This window comes from Aythya marila, assembly GCF_965140915.1.
Source record: "Aythya marila genome assembly, chromosome: 7".
NCBI lineage: Eukaryota > Metazoa > Chordata > Aves > Anseriformes > Anatidae > Aythya > Aythya marila.
The window spans coordinates 29,197,973-29,211,290 of NC_139048.1; the positions used below are offsets into that span (position 1 = coordinate 29,197,973).

Sequence of the window (13,318 nt, forward strand, 5' to 3'; positions counted from 1 at the left end):
GACAGTGCTAGAACAAAATGTGAAGACTGCTCAGATGGCAGTGATGAGAGTGCTTGTGTGAAGAACATGTGTGCTGAATCTGACTTTGTGTGCAACAGTGGTCAGTGTGCGCCAAACAGACGGCAGTGTGATGGGGATCTGGACTGTGAAGATGGGTCTGACGAAAGTGCTGAGCTGCGTCATATGAGAGCATGCCGGGTAACTGAAATCAGCTGTGGTCCTCAGTCAACCCAGTGTATCCCAGTGTCCTGGAAAGGTGATGGTGAAAAAGACTGTGACAGAGATCCTGATTGCAAGGATGGAAGTGATGAAATTAACTGCCTTTCTCAGACCTGCAGGCCAGACCAGTTCAGATGTGAAGATGGGAACTGTGTCCATGGGAGTAGGCAGTGCAGTGGTGTGAGAGACTGTCTGGATGGCACTGATGAAGCAAACTGTAACAATGTTATTCAGTGCTCTGGACCTGGCAAATTCAAGTGCAGAAGTGGAGAATGCATAGATATCAATAAAGTGTGTAACCAGCAGAGAGACTGCAAGGACTGGGGTGATGAGCCCCTGAAGGAATGCATCATAAATGAATGTGACTGTCCAGCTGGGTTTGAGTTTGTAGACAAGAGAAACTGTGGAGACATTGATGAATGCCAAAACCCTGGTAGCTGTAGTCAAATCTGTATCAACCTGAAAGGTGGCTACAAATGTGAATGTAGCCATGGCTATCAGATGGATCCTGCTACAGGAACCTGGAAAGGGCCATACGGGTACAGAAATACAAATAACACCTGTGATTACAATGACACTGCTAAGCAGGGTTTAGGGGTTTATAGCATGGAGACAAGCGGTAACAACTACAGTGTTTGGAACAATTGTACAGCTTTGGCCTTACCTCCTGATGCTTTTCTGATTTGTGGTGATAGGGCCTGGCAAGGTATTGCTGCAAATGCTATCAGATGTCCATGTTACTTAGATAAACTCATTGTATTTGCTCCTAGCTTGTTACAGTTGCGTGAGATCACCAGACATAAATGGGCATTGCTTGCACCGGATTGCAATGATAATGTTGAATTGTGTGGGGTTGCAGCTAGAGCGGCATTGGCAATTTTAGTGCCTGGAGTGGCATCTGCAGCCGCACGTAACAACTGCTTGGCTGTGGGGATCGGCTGTGGTGTGGACGCCCCTAGGTGCACCCTGAGCGTTTTGTTCGGAGGGGACTCCACTCTCAGCTGCTCACCGCAGGAGCAGACAAAGATCTCCTGAAGCTGCAGACAAACAGTATGTTTTCAGCTGCTGGAGGGATACTAACTGGAGTGTTAATAATTGTGTGTGTTATTCTTAAATGTCCAGGTATTTTGTGTTGAAAGTATTTGTGTAAGAGTAAGGTTTTAAAACAAAGTGTTGCAAGTCATTTCACGAGGAACACAATGAGAGAAAATACTTGTTTGTTTGCTTATCATTCTAAATTATGTTCTTGTGGTATGATTGAGAGTGAGATGTGCCAGAGGCCTCTGGGTGTGCGATTGTGCTCTGTATGTGTGATTGTACTATGTGAATAAGAGCGCGCTTTTGCCATAGTGCAGGTTATTGCCATAGTGCAGGTTTGCCACAGTGCAGGTTATTGCCTTAGTGCAGGTTTGCCATAGTGCAGGTTATTGCCATAGTGCAGGATTCCGGAATATGGCCCTAGTACTGGTTATCGTTGCCTTAGTGCAGGATTCCGGAATATAACCATAATACAGGTTGTCATTGCCAAAGTGCAGGATTCTGGAATATAGCCTTAGTACAGGTTATTGTTACCATAGTGCAGGCCGGCAAAAATTATCAAAAGATTTATTAGAAAGATTCAATATGATATCAATCCTTTTAATCAATAGTTCACTGATTTGTTTGAAACAATGCACAGATGGTTACTGGGATTAGTCAAAGGGGGATTAGGTTTAAGTGTGTCACTATTAAATTGTGTTACTTTCTATTAGATTGTGTTACCATTAAATGCTTACAGTAATTATAGTATTATTAGGGTTAAGTTATATAGTTGTGTTATATTGTATATTTGACACCTACTGTAAAACCAAGTACTGCCTGTACTAAAAGAAAACGGGGGAATTGTTGGGAATTGGCATAATTGTTCGATCTAAGCTTGCTTTAAGCAACCAGGGTAGGCCTTAGAAATCTCAGGGCCTGCTGTAGCTGAGCAAACCAGGCTGCCAGAGTAACTGTGAGAAGCTCCCACGGCAATGACTCCCACATCACCCAATTAAGGAACTCAGAAAATATTGTTATCAGCAGCTGGCCTCAAGGACTAGGCCTACATGGCCGTAAAGCACAAAGGGGGTTGTTTTCCTAACTTCTAATCAAAAGGGGGGTTCTTTTCTTGCAGGTGGTGTTATTTTCTTAACGGTTTGTCTGAGTGCTTTTGACCAATAATCTTGTGTGAAACACTGTCCACCCCTGTAAAATTCACTATAAAAGTTGGACTATTCGGGCAATAAAATGGTGAAGCATGATCTGACTCTGCTGGTGTCTGTCGTGCTTTCGTCCGTGCTTCGCAACACACCGTCACCTCCCGGGGGCTTTGGGTGCAAGCCACAAAACACAGGCCCACATGGACAGACCATCTCAATGTCCTGCTGACGGCCAATTCCTTTCTTAAAACACCAATGGCCCCCTTATGTACTGCTCACCCACCTGCACAGAAAAGCCCAGTAGTGCACAGCAGGTTGCAGCTGTAGTCGTGCATAGTGAAGTGCACGAGTCCCAGTGTAAAGTAGGGTGCAGGTGCAGCAGTGCAGGTCAGGGTGCACTGGCACTGCTTCCCCATGGAGCACCAGGAGACAGACACGTGGCTGCACCGCACCTGAGGATAAAGTGCGGGGCAAAGGCCAGGCGCGGGCAGAGGCAGCCATGGCTCTGTGCGGCACGGCCATCCTGCTGGGCACCGCTCTCCTCCTGCTGGCCCCCGGGGGCACCCAGGTGAGCTTGAGCCTCTGCGGCACAAGGAACTCTGATGCGAGGAGCCACTGCCCTCATGCATGCCCCCCTCTCTCCTGCAGGCTCTTGGTGGCCCCGTTGGGGAGGATGTGGACATGGACCTGGATGAGGTGAAGGAAATGTAAGAAATATCATGGCACCACTGTTCAGGGGGGTGGTGGAGGATCTGGCTGGGAAAAGCAGCAGGCAAAACAACACCCCCAAGCATAAGGCACCTCAGGGGGAATGCATTGCTCTTGCTACATGTGATTTGCCTGCCCTGCTGTCCTACATGCTGCCTCTGCTCTCCCTTCCAGCCTCCTGGGTCGAAGAGCGGTGGAGCCACCAGAGCAAGGTGAATGGGCCAAGGATACTGGAGCAAGTAACATGGTCTGCCCTGGCAGCGCCCAGGCCCTCTGCCACCACCTTGGCCACTTAAAACCTCTCTTCCCCCCTGCAGGGTCACCCCAAGTCCAGGTGGGACCGGAGGAGGACCGCGACCACCTCTACCACTCTGTAGTGGAGGCTGAGGCTGAGGAGCCTGCTGACCTCGGGAAACCCCTGGTTATGTCCATGGAGGTGCAGAATGGCCCTGAGAAGGACCGTGACCACCTCTACCATGGCTGAGTAGGACTGTGGCCCTGCCTGGGCTGCAGACGAGAGGCTCTGCCCTCCCCAGGTGCCCCCCCAATAAAAACTCTCCGCACTCCTTATCCTGGTTGTCTCCTCGTTTCTGCCAGGAGCACAGTTCTACAGTTCTGTACTATCTGGGGGTGTTTAAGGAAAGGTTGGATGTGGTACTTAGGGGCATGTGGCTTTAGTGGGTAATATTGGTGGTAGCAGGACAGCTGGAGCTTAACGATCCTATGATTCTGTACCACAGTGCAGCCCCAAAATTCTCAGCTTTGGGGAACTTCGACAGGCTGGGGGGGGCTCAGCCCATCACCCCGGTGCAGCGTGGGGACCTCAGCAAACCCCAACACTTCCCAGCTTGGGCGGGCCCCTGCCTGGCTACCAGCAAGGACACCAATGCTGCGGCAGCACCAGGAAAGCCTTTTAATAGTGATGTCTAACTCCCTGACAGGGATTGCCTTGCCTAGCGCAGAGGTAATTGGGGTGATGTGGTGCTGGGGGTGGGGTGTACATCCAGCTGAGGCACACGGGTGACAAACGGCAGCCGACACCTGTGCCATTGCAGCTCAGCTGTCAGTGAAGTCTGCTTTGCGCTTTTCCACAAATGCCGTCATCCCTTCCTTGCGGTCATCCTGGTGGAAGAGTAGAGGCTGGAGGAGGGGAGACCGTGGGCCTGCTCCACCCACACAATGCACCGAGGGCCGGCCCTACACTCACGGTGGCAAAGGTGGCGTAGAAGAGACGCTTCTCTGTCCTGTTCCCTTCCGCCAGTGTTGTCTCGAAGGCTGGGAAAGGGAGAGAAGATGGGGACACCATGCAGCCAGCACCTCCCACGGTGCTCCCTACCCCTAAAAACCCATACCAGCATTGACAGATTCCTTTGCCATAGCCACCACCAGCTTGGAGTTGCTGGCAATCTTCTCAGCACAGCTGATGGCCGCGTCCAGCAGCTTGTCCACGGGGAAGACCTTGCTGACAAGACCTAGAGGAAAAGCAGGGAGCTGGCAGCAGGGTCAGGGGGGTGTTGCTGTGATGCTGGCCTTGCTCACATCCCTACCTGCTGCCTTGGCCTCCGCTGCTGAGATCCGCTCCCCAGTGAGCACCATCTCCATGGCCAGCGACTTTCCCACTGCCCTGGTTAGCCTCTGCGTCCCACCAGCACCTGGGGAAGGGGTGATGGGCACAGTGGGCGGGGACCCCCAGCTGTCCCTGCCCTGCCGAGCTGTGACACCCGCGCTCACCTGGGATTGTTCCCAGCAGGATTTCAGGCTGCCCGAACTGTGCCGTCTCTCCAGCGTAGATGATGTCGCACATCATGGCCAGCTCACATCCACCGCCCAGCTGGCCACACAGCGGGGTTAGCACGGGCGTGGGGCACGCGGCGCAGGGCACGCAGGGACAACGGGACACTCACGGCATAGCCGTTGACAGCAGCGATAGTGGGTTTCCGGACAGTGGCCACCCGGTCCCAGCCAGCCAGGAAAGCGCCGCCATAGCACTGCTGGAAGCTTTTGCCCTGCATCTCCTTGATGTCTGCGCCGGCTGCAATGGGAGCAGGGGTGCTCATGGCATGGGGACCCCAAGGCAGGCAGGGCAGGGAGGCGGGCAGCCGCGGTGCTACCTGCGAAGGCCTTGTCGCTGCCGGTGATGACGATGGCGCCCACCTGCGCGTCGGCCTCGAAGGCGTCGAGCACCCGCTGCAGCTCCGCCATCAGCCCCTCGCAGAGGGCGTTCAGCGCCTGCGGCCGCTGCAGCCGAATCAGGCCCACGTTGCCCTTGCTCCCCGCCTTCTGCACCTGCAGGAACTGGAAGGGGGGCCCTGCCCGCGGCCCGGTAACCGGTCACGCCGCCGCGTCCCCCCGCGCCCCCCCGCCCCCCACGCCGCGCCGCCATTTCAGGGCGACCTTCGCCGGGCGCGGCGCCCTTTGCCCCGCGGGACGCTCCCGCTGCCCGGAGCCCCGCTCACCGGCGCTGCTGCAGCCCCGCGCCGCCGGCAGACGCCGGCCCGGCAAGACGGGGACGCACAGGCGGCGGCAGGAGACGGCGGGACGGAGGAGCGCGCGCACGGCGGCGGCCATGTCTGCGGAGCGCGGGGCCGGATGGCGGCCGAGGCCACGCCCCCCGGCCCCGCGGAGCGCCCATTGGCTGGCGCGGCCCCGCCCCGCGGCGCGCCCCTCGACTAGCGCGCGGCCCCGCCCCGCGCCGCGCGTGGGCGCGCACCGGCCGCGCAGCCCCGCTCCCTCCCGCGGCACGGCCAGACCGGAGGGGAACCAGCGGCGGGCCCTGTCCCGGTGAGCGCGGGGCGCGGGCGGGAGCCATCGCGCGCGTGTCTGGAAGCGCGCGGCCGCGGTGGTGCACGCCGGCGAGGCGCGGGAGGGAAGGAGAGGGGAGCGCGCGCGACCGCCGGCGTGATTTGGGCACGGGCGCGGGCACGCGGCCGCACGGCAGTGCCCACAGCCTCCTCTCGGGGCTGAGCGCGAACCCGCACGCGGGCGCGCCAGAGGGACACGGGAGCACACGAGGCTGTGCCACATGTGTGTAAGCCCGTGCGTGCACGCGCACGCACGTGCAAGACTCAGCAGGGTGCGCGCGTGCAGCCCGTGCGCTGCCGCACGTGCTACGCCCACACACCCCACGAGCGTCGCATAAGCGAGGGCACGCGTGCAACCCCGGCACGCTCTGCACGTGCTCGCATGCCTGCCACGCACCCATGCAGCCTGGCCATCCCTGCGCGCAGGTCCTGTGGAATGAGGCGGCGCCTGGCGTGGTGCTGGTCGCTGATGCTGCTCACCGCCACCTTCTGCGATGTGGCCGCCGGCAAGGGCGGGCGCGGGGGTGCCCGGGGTTCCGCGCGGGGCAGGGCGAGGGGGGCTGCCCGCAGCCGGCTGAGGGCCCTGCCCCGCTACGGTGGGGCCCTGCGCGTTGCGGCAGCGGCGGCTGCTGGCGGGGCGGCAGCAGGGGCTGCACTGCAGCAAGGCCGGCTGGCCAGTGGGCCTGACGACAGCATCGAGTACCGCGAGGGCAATGCAACAGCTGGCGCGTGGACCTCGGTGGCCCCGGGCTGGGTGGCCTGGGGTCAGGTTGCCTCCTGGCTCTGCCCACTCGCTGCCCTTCTGCACCGCTTGGTGGCCTGATCCTTCCCATCCCCCAGCAAGGACCAGACACCCACGCCTGGCCAGAGGTGCCCCCCGCTGTGGGCCAGGACCCCACAGAGCCCCGGGCTCATGGCCTGCCTGCGCCAATGTTAAACCCCACCACCTCAGACGCCCCTGTTTGTACCACCCCTTCGCACATGGGATTCTCGATGGTTTGACAGTGACAACGCAGCAATAAACCCAGGCAGAAAGTACACGTGACTGGCTGCAGCCCAGGCACCGAATACGGGATGGGTGGCACAAGCTGAGTGCCCTGGGGCAGCCGAAGCCCCTGTTCCAGGGCCACAGTGGTTTCATCTGGGGCTGGAGGTTGTGACTGCAGTGTTTGGTTTCTGCTCGAGGCACCCACTTCCCCCAGTCCTTGCAGGGTGGCCACAGCCATCACTGAGGCACCTCATCCCCCATAGCAACACTACAGGGCAAGGCCTATGGCACAGCCAACCCCCTCGCCCCCCAGACACGAGTTCCAGCAAGGCACAGATCAGCAAGAGCCACTTTAATCATACCCCCATGCTACCAGGGCCTGCCTCCCTGCTGCTGCTGAGATCTCTGCACCCCTTGGTGAGCCCACGCTGACCCCATCCTTCAGTCCAGCGTCACCCTGCCCAGGCGTCCGGCACGGAAGGCACGCAGGAACTCGTAAGCAGCAGCTGAGTAGTTGAGCATCGTCACATTGACATTCCCTGGAGAAGGAGGCAGCTAATGTGAAGGAAGGTGCCAGAGGCTGGTGCAAGCACTCAGCAGAGTCCACAGCCCTACAATCCCCCAAAACCCAAGACCACAAGACCCCCCAAGACCACAGAATGCCCCACACTCCTCACCTGTTCCCGTGAGCACCTTCACCTTCTGCGTCTTGCCCAGGATGAGCGCCACATGCTTCAGCACATGCCCAATGTCATCACTGGCCTCAGGCAGCCCATAGTGCTGCACGTACCTGCCAGAAAGACGTGGCTGCCACCTAGCCCAGCAGGTGGCTGTGCCTAAGGGTGCCTCCAGCTTCTCCCCGTCTCCACGCCATGCTCACCCAAATTGCTGCTGCCTGTTCAGTGTGTATAGCAGGTAGTCAGCCATGATGTCCTCCCCGACCAGGTGGTCACGGATAGCTCCTGGAAGAGAGGGCAAGTCCCAGCAACTTCAGCCTGCCTCAGCTCTGCGCTATGGCAGCCCCACTCCCAGCCCTGTCACCTCTCCCTGCACCCATGCATCACCTGTGGACACTAGGCCAGACACAAAGCCCTCAAGTGTTGGCTGCGGACAGTGGTGCTGCTCTGCCCAGTGGCCAGTGCCAGCTCATGCCCTGAATGCATCTTACCACACAGTGCCAGCTTCATGCCCATCTCCATGTCCCCCAGCTTTGGGGGCAGCACTCCAGGAGTGTCCACCAGGTACATAAGGGGTGTCTCGCAGACCTGCAGTGGGACGGCGGGGCTGTTATACAGACATGTGGTCCAGTAATTACTAACACAGGCTCAGGCAGGGGTGGTGACACCACTAACAAGCTGAGCTCTTCATTGGAGTCTTGCTGCAAAGTAACGGGGTACCTTGACAGGCTTCTGAGGACATGCAAGCGCTCAGGCCCTTCTCCAAGGCCAGCACCCACCCAGCTGGCAGGGAGAAAAGGGACAGTACCTGAATTCTGGTCAGCACTGCCTTGGTGACACCCGGCTCACCACCAACTGCGGTGGCTTTTCCTTTGGGGAAAGGAGAGAGTGAGGGAAACAAGTGACATGCCTCGGCACGGCTATGCCAGTGGCTCCTTCCTGCGCCAGAGAAATACCCTTTCTGAGGTGCAGCCTCCGCAGTGAGTTGATGAGTGATGACTTGCCCACGTTGGGCACACCGATCACCATGATGTTGTACTCAGCATTCTGGAAGCAAGGGGGATACGCGCAGGCAGAAGCTGGTTACCAGCCAGCTACACCTCAGCAGCCACACAGAAGCAGCCCAGTGTTTGCCAGCACTTCCAGGCATGCAGCACCCTCTCCTCAGCGGGAGAGGGAGGTGCCTGCAGCCCTGATTCCCTGGTCACCCGCTTGCTGGTGGGGCACTAAGACCGCAGGCCCAGAGTGACATTGCACACATGCTTGCAGTCTCGTCTCTTCTCACCTCGGCCCTGTCATAGCGGGGACTGCTGCTGACGAGCTTGGCAACCAGGGGGACAATCTGCAGGGAAGCAGGGAGAAGGGTTCTTACTTGGGGCCAAGGAGAGGATGGGGCACCTTGGCCAATTGGAGCCAGCCTTGGAGATGTGGAATACTGTGGCCCAGTGATGCTGGTCACCAGGCATGCTACTACGTGTCACCTCCCCACAGCATGGCATAACGGGGAGCCACACTGGGGTTGCTGTCCCGTTACCTTCTTGACATTGCTGTCCCGCTGACAATCAGCAAAGACAACGTGAGAACATCCCTGCTGCTTCAGCTGCTCCAGGACTTTCTGTGGAGACAGAGGCACTTCTGGCACTGTCCTGTAGTAGCCCCACCAGGACCCTGGCCAGCTCCAGCACCCCTCCTGCTCACCAGCTGCTGGCGAGGGTCGGCCAGGTCCATCTTGTTCAGAACCAGAACATGTGGGCGGATGCCCAGTGCCTCCTGCAGCATGGGGTTACGGCCTGACAGCGGGATGTACTCACTGCTAAGGTGAACAACTGCATGCTGGCAGCAGGGGCAGATACTGGGGAAAACAGAAGGGCTGGGGGGGTGGGAGTGTGGTCCGGGGGCTAATTTGGGGGTTACAGGGCTTGTACGGGGGGGGGGGGGAGGGTTAAGGGACTTAGGCCAGGGCACCAGGAGGCGATGGGACACGGTGCTGGTGTCAACGCGGGGCGAGGTGCCGGGGAGGGTGGCGTGGCGGAGGATATGCGAGCGTCGTGCACCTCGACCAGGCAGTCTGCGCGCCGCAGGGAGCCCCGCATCTGCCGCAGCCCTGGAACGCAGCGCCGGGTGGTGAGCAGCGGGGCGCCCGCTGAGGGGCTCGCCCGCCGCCGGGCCCTCACCTTTGGCCATGTGCCCGGGGAACCAGGAGGCCACGTCGCGACCGCCGAAGTCGAAACGAGCTCGGAAGGCGCCTGGCCCCCAGCGAGGCCCGCCCGCGGCGGCGGCGGCCGCTCTCAGCGATCCCGCCCGCCCCGTCATGGCGGCGCCGGCGGCAGCGGCAGCGGGCGCGCAAGGGAGGAGCGGGCCGCGGGGGGCGGGCTCGCGACCGGGATCGGGGCCGGGCCTCACCTCTCCCCGCCCCGCGCCGTTCCTAGAGCCATGGCGACACCGCGCGCTGCAGCGCCTGCGGCGGGGGGCGAAGCCTCGGCGGCGGGGCCGGGAGGGGCCCGAGGGGCGCCCCCCGAGGTCCCCGCCGCCCCCCAGCCGCCCGCCGCCGCCCCCCAGCCGCCCGCCGCGGAGCCCGCCCCGCAGCCCGCCCCGCAACCCGGCCCGGCGACGGCCCCGCTGGACGACGTGCGCTTCATGATCGCCAGCACCAACTGGTACTAGCGGCGCTGCGGGACTTGCGCCCCCCCCCCCCCGGCGGCGCCGGGTTCAATAAAGGAGGCTCGGATCGCTGCGGCAAGGCGGGTTTATTGCCGCTCGGCGGCTCGCGGGAGCCGGTTGAGGCGGTCGGCCTCCCGCCAGCCCGACAGCAGCGCCCCGTGCGTAGTGGAGTAGAAGGTGCGGTGGGTGGCCTCGCCGGCGAAGAGGAGCTGCAGCGGCTGCGGGGAGGTGGGCGGTGGGAGGTGAGCTCCCCCGGGGGGCGGGGTTGTGCTGAAGCAGCTCCCCCAGGACCCAAAGGCCTCCCGTCCCCGGGGTCCGGCGTGGGGGGGGGGTGCCCACTCGCATGCACAACCTGCTGTGCGGAGAGCAAGAGGTGGGCACCTCTGTGCGCTGCAAGCACGGTGGCAGAGGCCAAGGAGGAATACTGCGTGGCCTGAGGGTGCTGGGAAGCGGGTGGGGGGGAGCTGCACATCCCCAGAGTGTATGGGAATGGGGTACCCCCCTCATCCCTGAAGCTTGGCAGGAGGACTCAAGCGTCATGGACTCCTGAACAGAGCAGAAGCCATCTATCTGTCCTTGTACCCCCTGTCCTTGGGGTACCCTGTTCCCACCTGTGGCCACCCATCCCCACACATCTCTGCCCAGTCAGAGGAACAGCACCAGGGCGGCTGTCCCATGGGTCCCATACACCCGCCATTTCCCGGCATAATTACCCTGGGGTCTGATGCGTCATCAGGCAGAGGCTGGGCCAGCGCATCAATGTCATCCCCTGAGCTGCCAACAGCCACGTAGCTGTAGGAGCCCCGGGTGTAGGGTGCACTGTGCCACTGGGACCGGAGAATGCTCTGGGGAGCAGGCAGGCTTGGGTTCCCTACACACATGGGGACAAAGCTGAGACCTGTCCTCCCAGCACCACTCTGGGTGTTGGGAGAGTCCGCCAGCCTTCTGCCTAAGCAGCCTGGGAGCTCTTGCATGGAGATTTAGGGGATCTTCCATCTCCGAAGGCACCCTGGCCCCACTGGGCAGCAGTGGGTAGGGGAGCAGGTACCTGTCAGCGTGCGGAGAACGTTGGTCATGGTGCGGAGAACCTCTGCATCGCTTAGCGTCTCCATGTACTCTGCCTCCTTCCCAGCAATGAAGCCACAGAGGACGTGCCCAAGCCTGGGGGAGGGAGAGGAGGGCACCTGTCAGGATGGAAGGCAATGGGGCTAGTTCCGCGCAGGCAAGAGCCCTCTCTGCCCTGGGAACACCACCGTTCCCACTGTGCTGCAGCCAGAGGTGACAGCGGCTCTGTGAAGGCTTGACACCACAGACGGGACCGAGACACTCATTCACGTTGCGTTGAAGGTGCCCAAACACAGCACTGCCTGCCAGCACTGCAGAGATGCCGTGGTGTGGGGCTGAAGTGCCCAGCCACATACTGCTCTGGTGGCTGGAGGACCACAAAGCCGATGAGCTTCTTGAACCAGCCGGCTTCCAGGTCAGTGCTGGGCTCTGCAAGGGGTGATTCGTCCTCCCACACCACTTCCAAGAGCTGCTGCTCAGGCTCCCAGAAGGGTTGCTCAAACTCCAGGAAGATCTTGTTGTTGGTGCCGAAGCCCAGGCGGCGAATGGCCTCTGCTTTCCACTTGGGCAGGGGGGGCTGGAAAAAGTCGTGATGGTGTTCTTTGAGGAAACCTACAGAGAAAAGATCAGGCAGCTCCTTCCACTGCAATCCAGCTGCTCACTGAGCCTGGGGTGGCAGTGGGGCTCAGCAGGGTGATGCAGCAGTCAGGGAAGGGGATAGGGCCGCAGTGCTTGGGTTTGGGATACTTTCTCCTCATGGTCCATGGGAAGGGGAGGCTGGGAAGGGGCTCAGGCCAATCCTGCCCATATTCAGCCTTGCCAGCCAGCAGCAGCGCACAGGAACATCCCCTCGTGGTGTGGGGCAGGGACTGTGGGTGCCAAGGGATGGGCAGGGCAGGGAATCGGTGGTCTCACCCAGCGGGATGGTGATGATGACGTGGTCAGCGAGAAAGGAGTCACCGTCCTCGCACTCCACCCGGACGGGGAAGATCCTCGCCACATCCCCCTTCTCACAGAAGGACCCCTGCCACTGGATGGTTTTCACTGGCTTGTTGAGGAGGACGGTGCCCTCAGGCAGAGCTGCAAGCATGCGGTCGGGCAGGCTGCTGTAGCCGCTGTGGGAGAGGATGACAACCGGGATGCCTGCCTGCCCTGCTTGGTCACCCTGTGTGGGACCCCACCAGGGGCTTCCCTCTGCTCCCTGCCCCACACTTACCCTGGGAAGGTGCAGTCAAGGCCGGGCAGCGAGGTGTACTCCCCAAAGGACCCCAGGGCCACCAGGTCCATGCTGTGGGTGCCGCTGATGCAGCACTCCAGCTTCAGACAGGTGCTGAGGATGGCCAGCCGGAGCCGCTTGCTGTCCTCATTCTCATCCCAGGTGGGGGCCAGCCGGGCGAGCTCTGCCCGCAGGTACTGCCCCACACCGGCAGCAGGCAGCTCCTTGGCATGGAGGAAGGCCTGGGCCGAGCCCAGCAGCTCAGAGAAGAGAGCGCGGGTGCTGCTCACCAGCTCGGGTCTCAGCACCTTCCCTGAGCTGCCGTAGGTGACACAGGGCAGCAGCGGGTGCCCCCCAGCCTCCACCTGCTGGTTCTCCTTCTCGGCAGCGCTGGGCCCCAGCAGGCCGTAGCAGGAGGCCAGGTGAAAGACGGGGTTCCCCTCCGAGGGCCCGTGGATCCAGTGCGCGCCCAGCTCCGCCAGCCCCGAGGCTGCAGGAGGGGGACGGGCTCACCCCGGGGCTCCCGAGCTCGGAGCCCCCCCTCCACCTCACTACCTACCAAAAGGGTGGCTCCAGATGCGGCCCCCGACGCGGCTCCCCGCCTCCAGCAGCCGCACAGCGCCAGGGCCCTGCAGCCGCTGCGCCACCCCCAGCGCCGCCAGCCCCGCGCCCACCACCAGCACCCGCCGCCCGCCGCCAGCCTCCATGGGGCCCGTGCCGCTTCCGGGGCCACCCCGGATCTGCATGGCTGTGGGGAGCTGCGGCAGCGCCACAGCCCTGTCTCGTCCCCTTCAAGCAATGTG

At 61.1% G+C, this 13,318-nt stretch overlaps 6 protein-coding genes across 8 annotated transcripts in view; 3 read left to right on the top strand and 3 right to left on the bottom strand.

The window, feature by feature from the left end:
- Positions 1-1,903: 1,903 nt before the first annotated feature.
- On the top strand, positions 1,904-3,677 carry LOC309879936 (uncharacterized protein). Its single transcript, XM_082764289.1, has 4 exons — positions 1,904-2,967; positions 3,048-3,106; positions 3,282-3,319; positions 3,425-3,677. Exons 1-4 carry the CDS (start codon positions 2,899-2,901, stop codon positions 3,589-3,591), a joined length of 333 nt encoding a protein of 110 aa, XP_082620415.1. The 5' UTR covers positions 1,904-2,898; the 3' UTR covers positions 3,592-3,677.
- A 320-nt stretch (positions 3,678-3,997) lies between these two features.
- On the bottom strand, positions 3,998-5,695 carry ECHS1 (enoyl-CoA hydratase, short chain 1). The gene is made up of 8 exons (XM_082764288.1): positions 5,564-5,695; positions 5,219-5,416; positions 5,012-5,139; positions 4,839-4,938; positions 4,655-4,759; positions 4,460-4,579; positions 4,315-4,382; positions 3,998-4,229 (listed from the first exon to the last, which is right to left on the bottom strand). The coding sequence occupies exons 1-8, from the start codon at positions 5,673-5,675 to the stop codon at positions 4,164-4,166; spliced, it is 897 nt and encodes a 298-aa protein (XP_082620414.1). The 5' UTR covers positions 5,676-5,695; the 3' UTR covers positions 3,998-4,163.
- A 181-nt stretch (positions 5,696-5,876) lies between these two features.
- Positions 5,877-13,318, top strand: part of LOC309879884 (lipase member M-like) — a 49,317-nt gene continuing 41,875 nt past the window's right edge. The window contains exon 1 of the mRNA XM_082764197.1: positions 5,877-5,888. The gene's annotated coding sequence lies outside the window, so the exon portion shown is untranslated. The remainder of the gene's footprint in view (positions 5,889-13,318) is intronic.
- SPRN (shadow of prion protein) lies at positions 6,291-6,731 on the top strand (the record flags this gene model as incomplete). Its single annotated transcript, XM_082764668.1, has 1 exon — positions 6,291-6,731. The coding sequence occupies one exon, from the start codon at positions 6,291-6,293 to the stop codon at positions 6,729-6,731; it is 441 nt and encodes a 146-aa protein (XP_082620794.1).
- Positions 7,234-10,003, bottom strand: MTG1 (mitochondrial ribosome associated GTPase 1). 3 transcript variants are annotated; one of them, XM_082764198.1, is made up of 11 exons: positions 9,748-10,003; positions 9,611-9,677; positions 9,272-9,374; positions 9,108-9,188; positions 8,859-8,915; positions 8,530-8,620; positions 8,382-8,443; positions 8,065-8,161; positions 7,777-7,858; positions 7,574-7,686; positions 7,234-7,435 (listed from the first exon to the last, which is right to left on the bottom strand). In XM_082764198.1, exons 1-11 carry the CDS (start codon positions 9,884-9,886, stop codon positions 7,338-7,340), a joined length of 990 nt encoding a protein of 329 aa, XP_082620324.1. In that variant the 5' UTR covers positions 9,887-10,003; the 3' UTR covers positions 7,234-7,337. The 3 variants fall into 3 exon arrangements, 2 of the variants coding, with proteins under 2 accessions (XP_082620324.1, XP_082620325.1); XR_014317858.1 differs by lacking the exon at positions 7,234-7,435 and having other exon boundaries at positions 7,629-7,686; positions 8,065-8,274; XM_082764199.1 differs by lacking the exons at positions 8,382-8,443; positions 8,530-8,620.
- Positions 10,014-13,222, bottom strand: PAOX (polyamine oxidase; the record flags this gene model as incomplete). The annotated part of the gene is made up of 7 exons (XM_082764196.1): positions 10,014-10,452; positions 10,948-11,105; positions 11,283-11,395; positions 11,656-11,911; positions 12,215-12,414; positions 12,516-13,005; positions 13,075-13,222. 7 exons carry the CDS (start codon positions 13,220-13,222, stop codon positions 10,321-10,323), a joined length of 1,497 nt encoding a protein of 498 aa, XP_082620322.1. The 3' UTR covers positions 10,014-10,320.

What these genes read in the sequence shown, in the direction of transcription:
- LOC309879936 (XM_082764289.1), top strand. Translation starts at nt 2,899, where the DNA reads ATGGCTCTGTGCGGCACGGCCATCCTGCTGGGCACCGCTCTCCTCCTG. An exon ending in TGGCCCCCGGGGGCACCCAG is followed by an intron (nt 2,968 to 3,047) that starts GTGAGCTTGAGC and finishes TCTCTCCTGCAG; the next exon opens with GCTCTTGGTGGCCCCGTTGG. An exon ending in GGTGGAGCCACCAGAGCAAG is followed by an intron (nt 3,320 to 3,424) that starts GTGAATGGGCCA and finishes TCCCCCCTGCAG; the next exon opens with GGTCACCCCAAGTCCAGGTG.
- ECHS1 (XM_082764288.1), bottom strand. Translation starts at nt 5,675, where the DNA reads ATGGCCGCCGCCGTGCGCGCGCTCCTCCGTCCCGCCGTCTCCTGCCGC. An exon ending in CAGCGACAAGGCCTTCGCAG is followed by an intron (nt 5,140 to 5,218) that starts GTAGCACCGCGG and finishes CTCCCATTGCAG; the next exon opens with CCGGCGCAGACATCAAGGAG. An exon ending in CTGCTGTCAACGGCTATGCC is followed by an intron (nt 4,939 to 5,011) that starts GTGAGTGTCCCG and finishes CTGTGTGGCCAG; the next exon opens with CTGGGCGGTGGATGTGAGCT.
- MTG1 (XM_082764198.1), bottom strand. Translation starts at nt 9,886, where the DNA reads ATGACGGGGCGGGCGGGATCGCTGAGAGCGGCCGCCGCCGCCGCGGGC. An exon ending in CCCGCTATGACAGGGCCGAG is followed by an intron (nt 8,621 to 8,858) that starts GTGAGAAGAGAC and finishes CCTTGCTTCCAG; the next exon opens with AATGCTGAGTACAACATCAT. An exon ending in GAAGGTGCTCACGGGAACAG is followed by an intron (nt 7,436 to 7,573) that starts GTGAGGAGTGTG and finishes CTCCTTCTCCAG; the next exon opens with GGAATGTCAATGTGACGATG.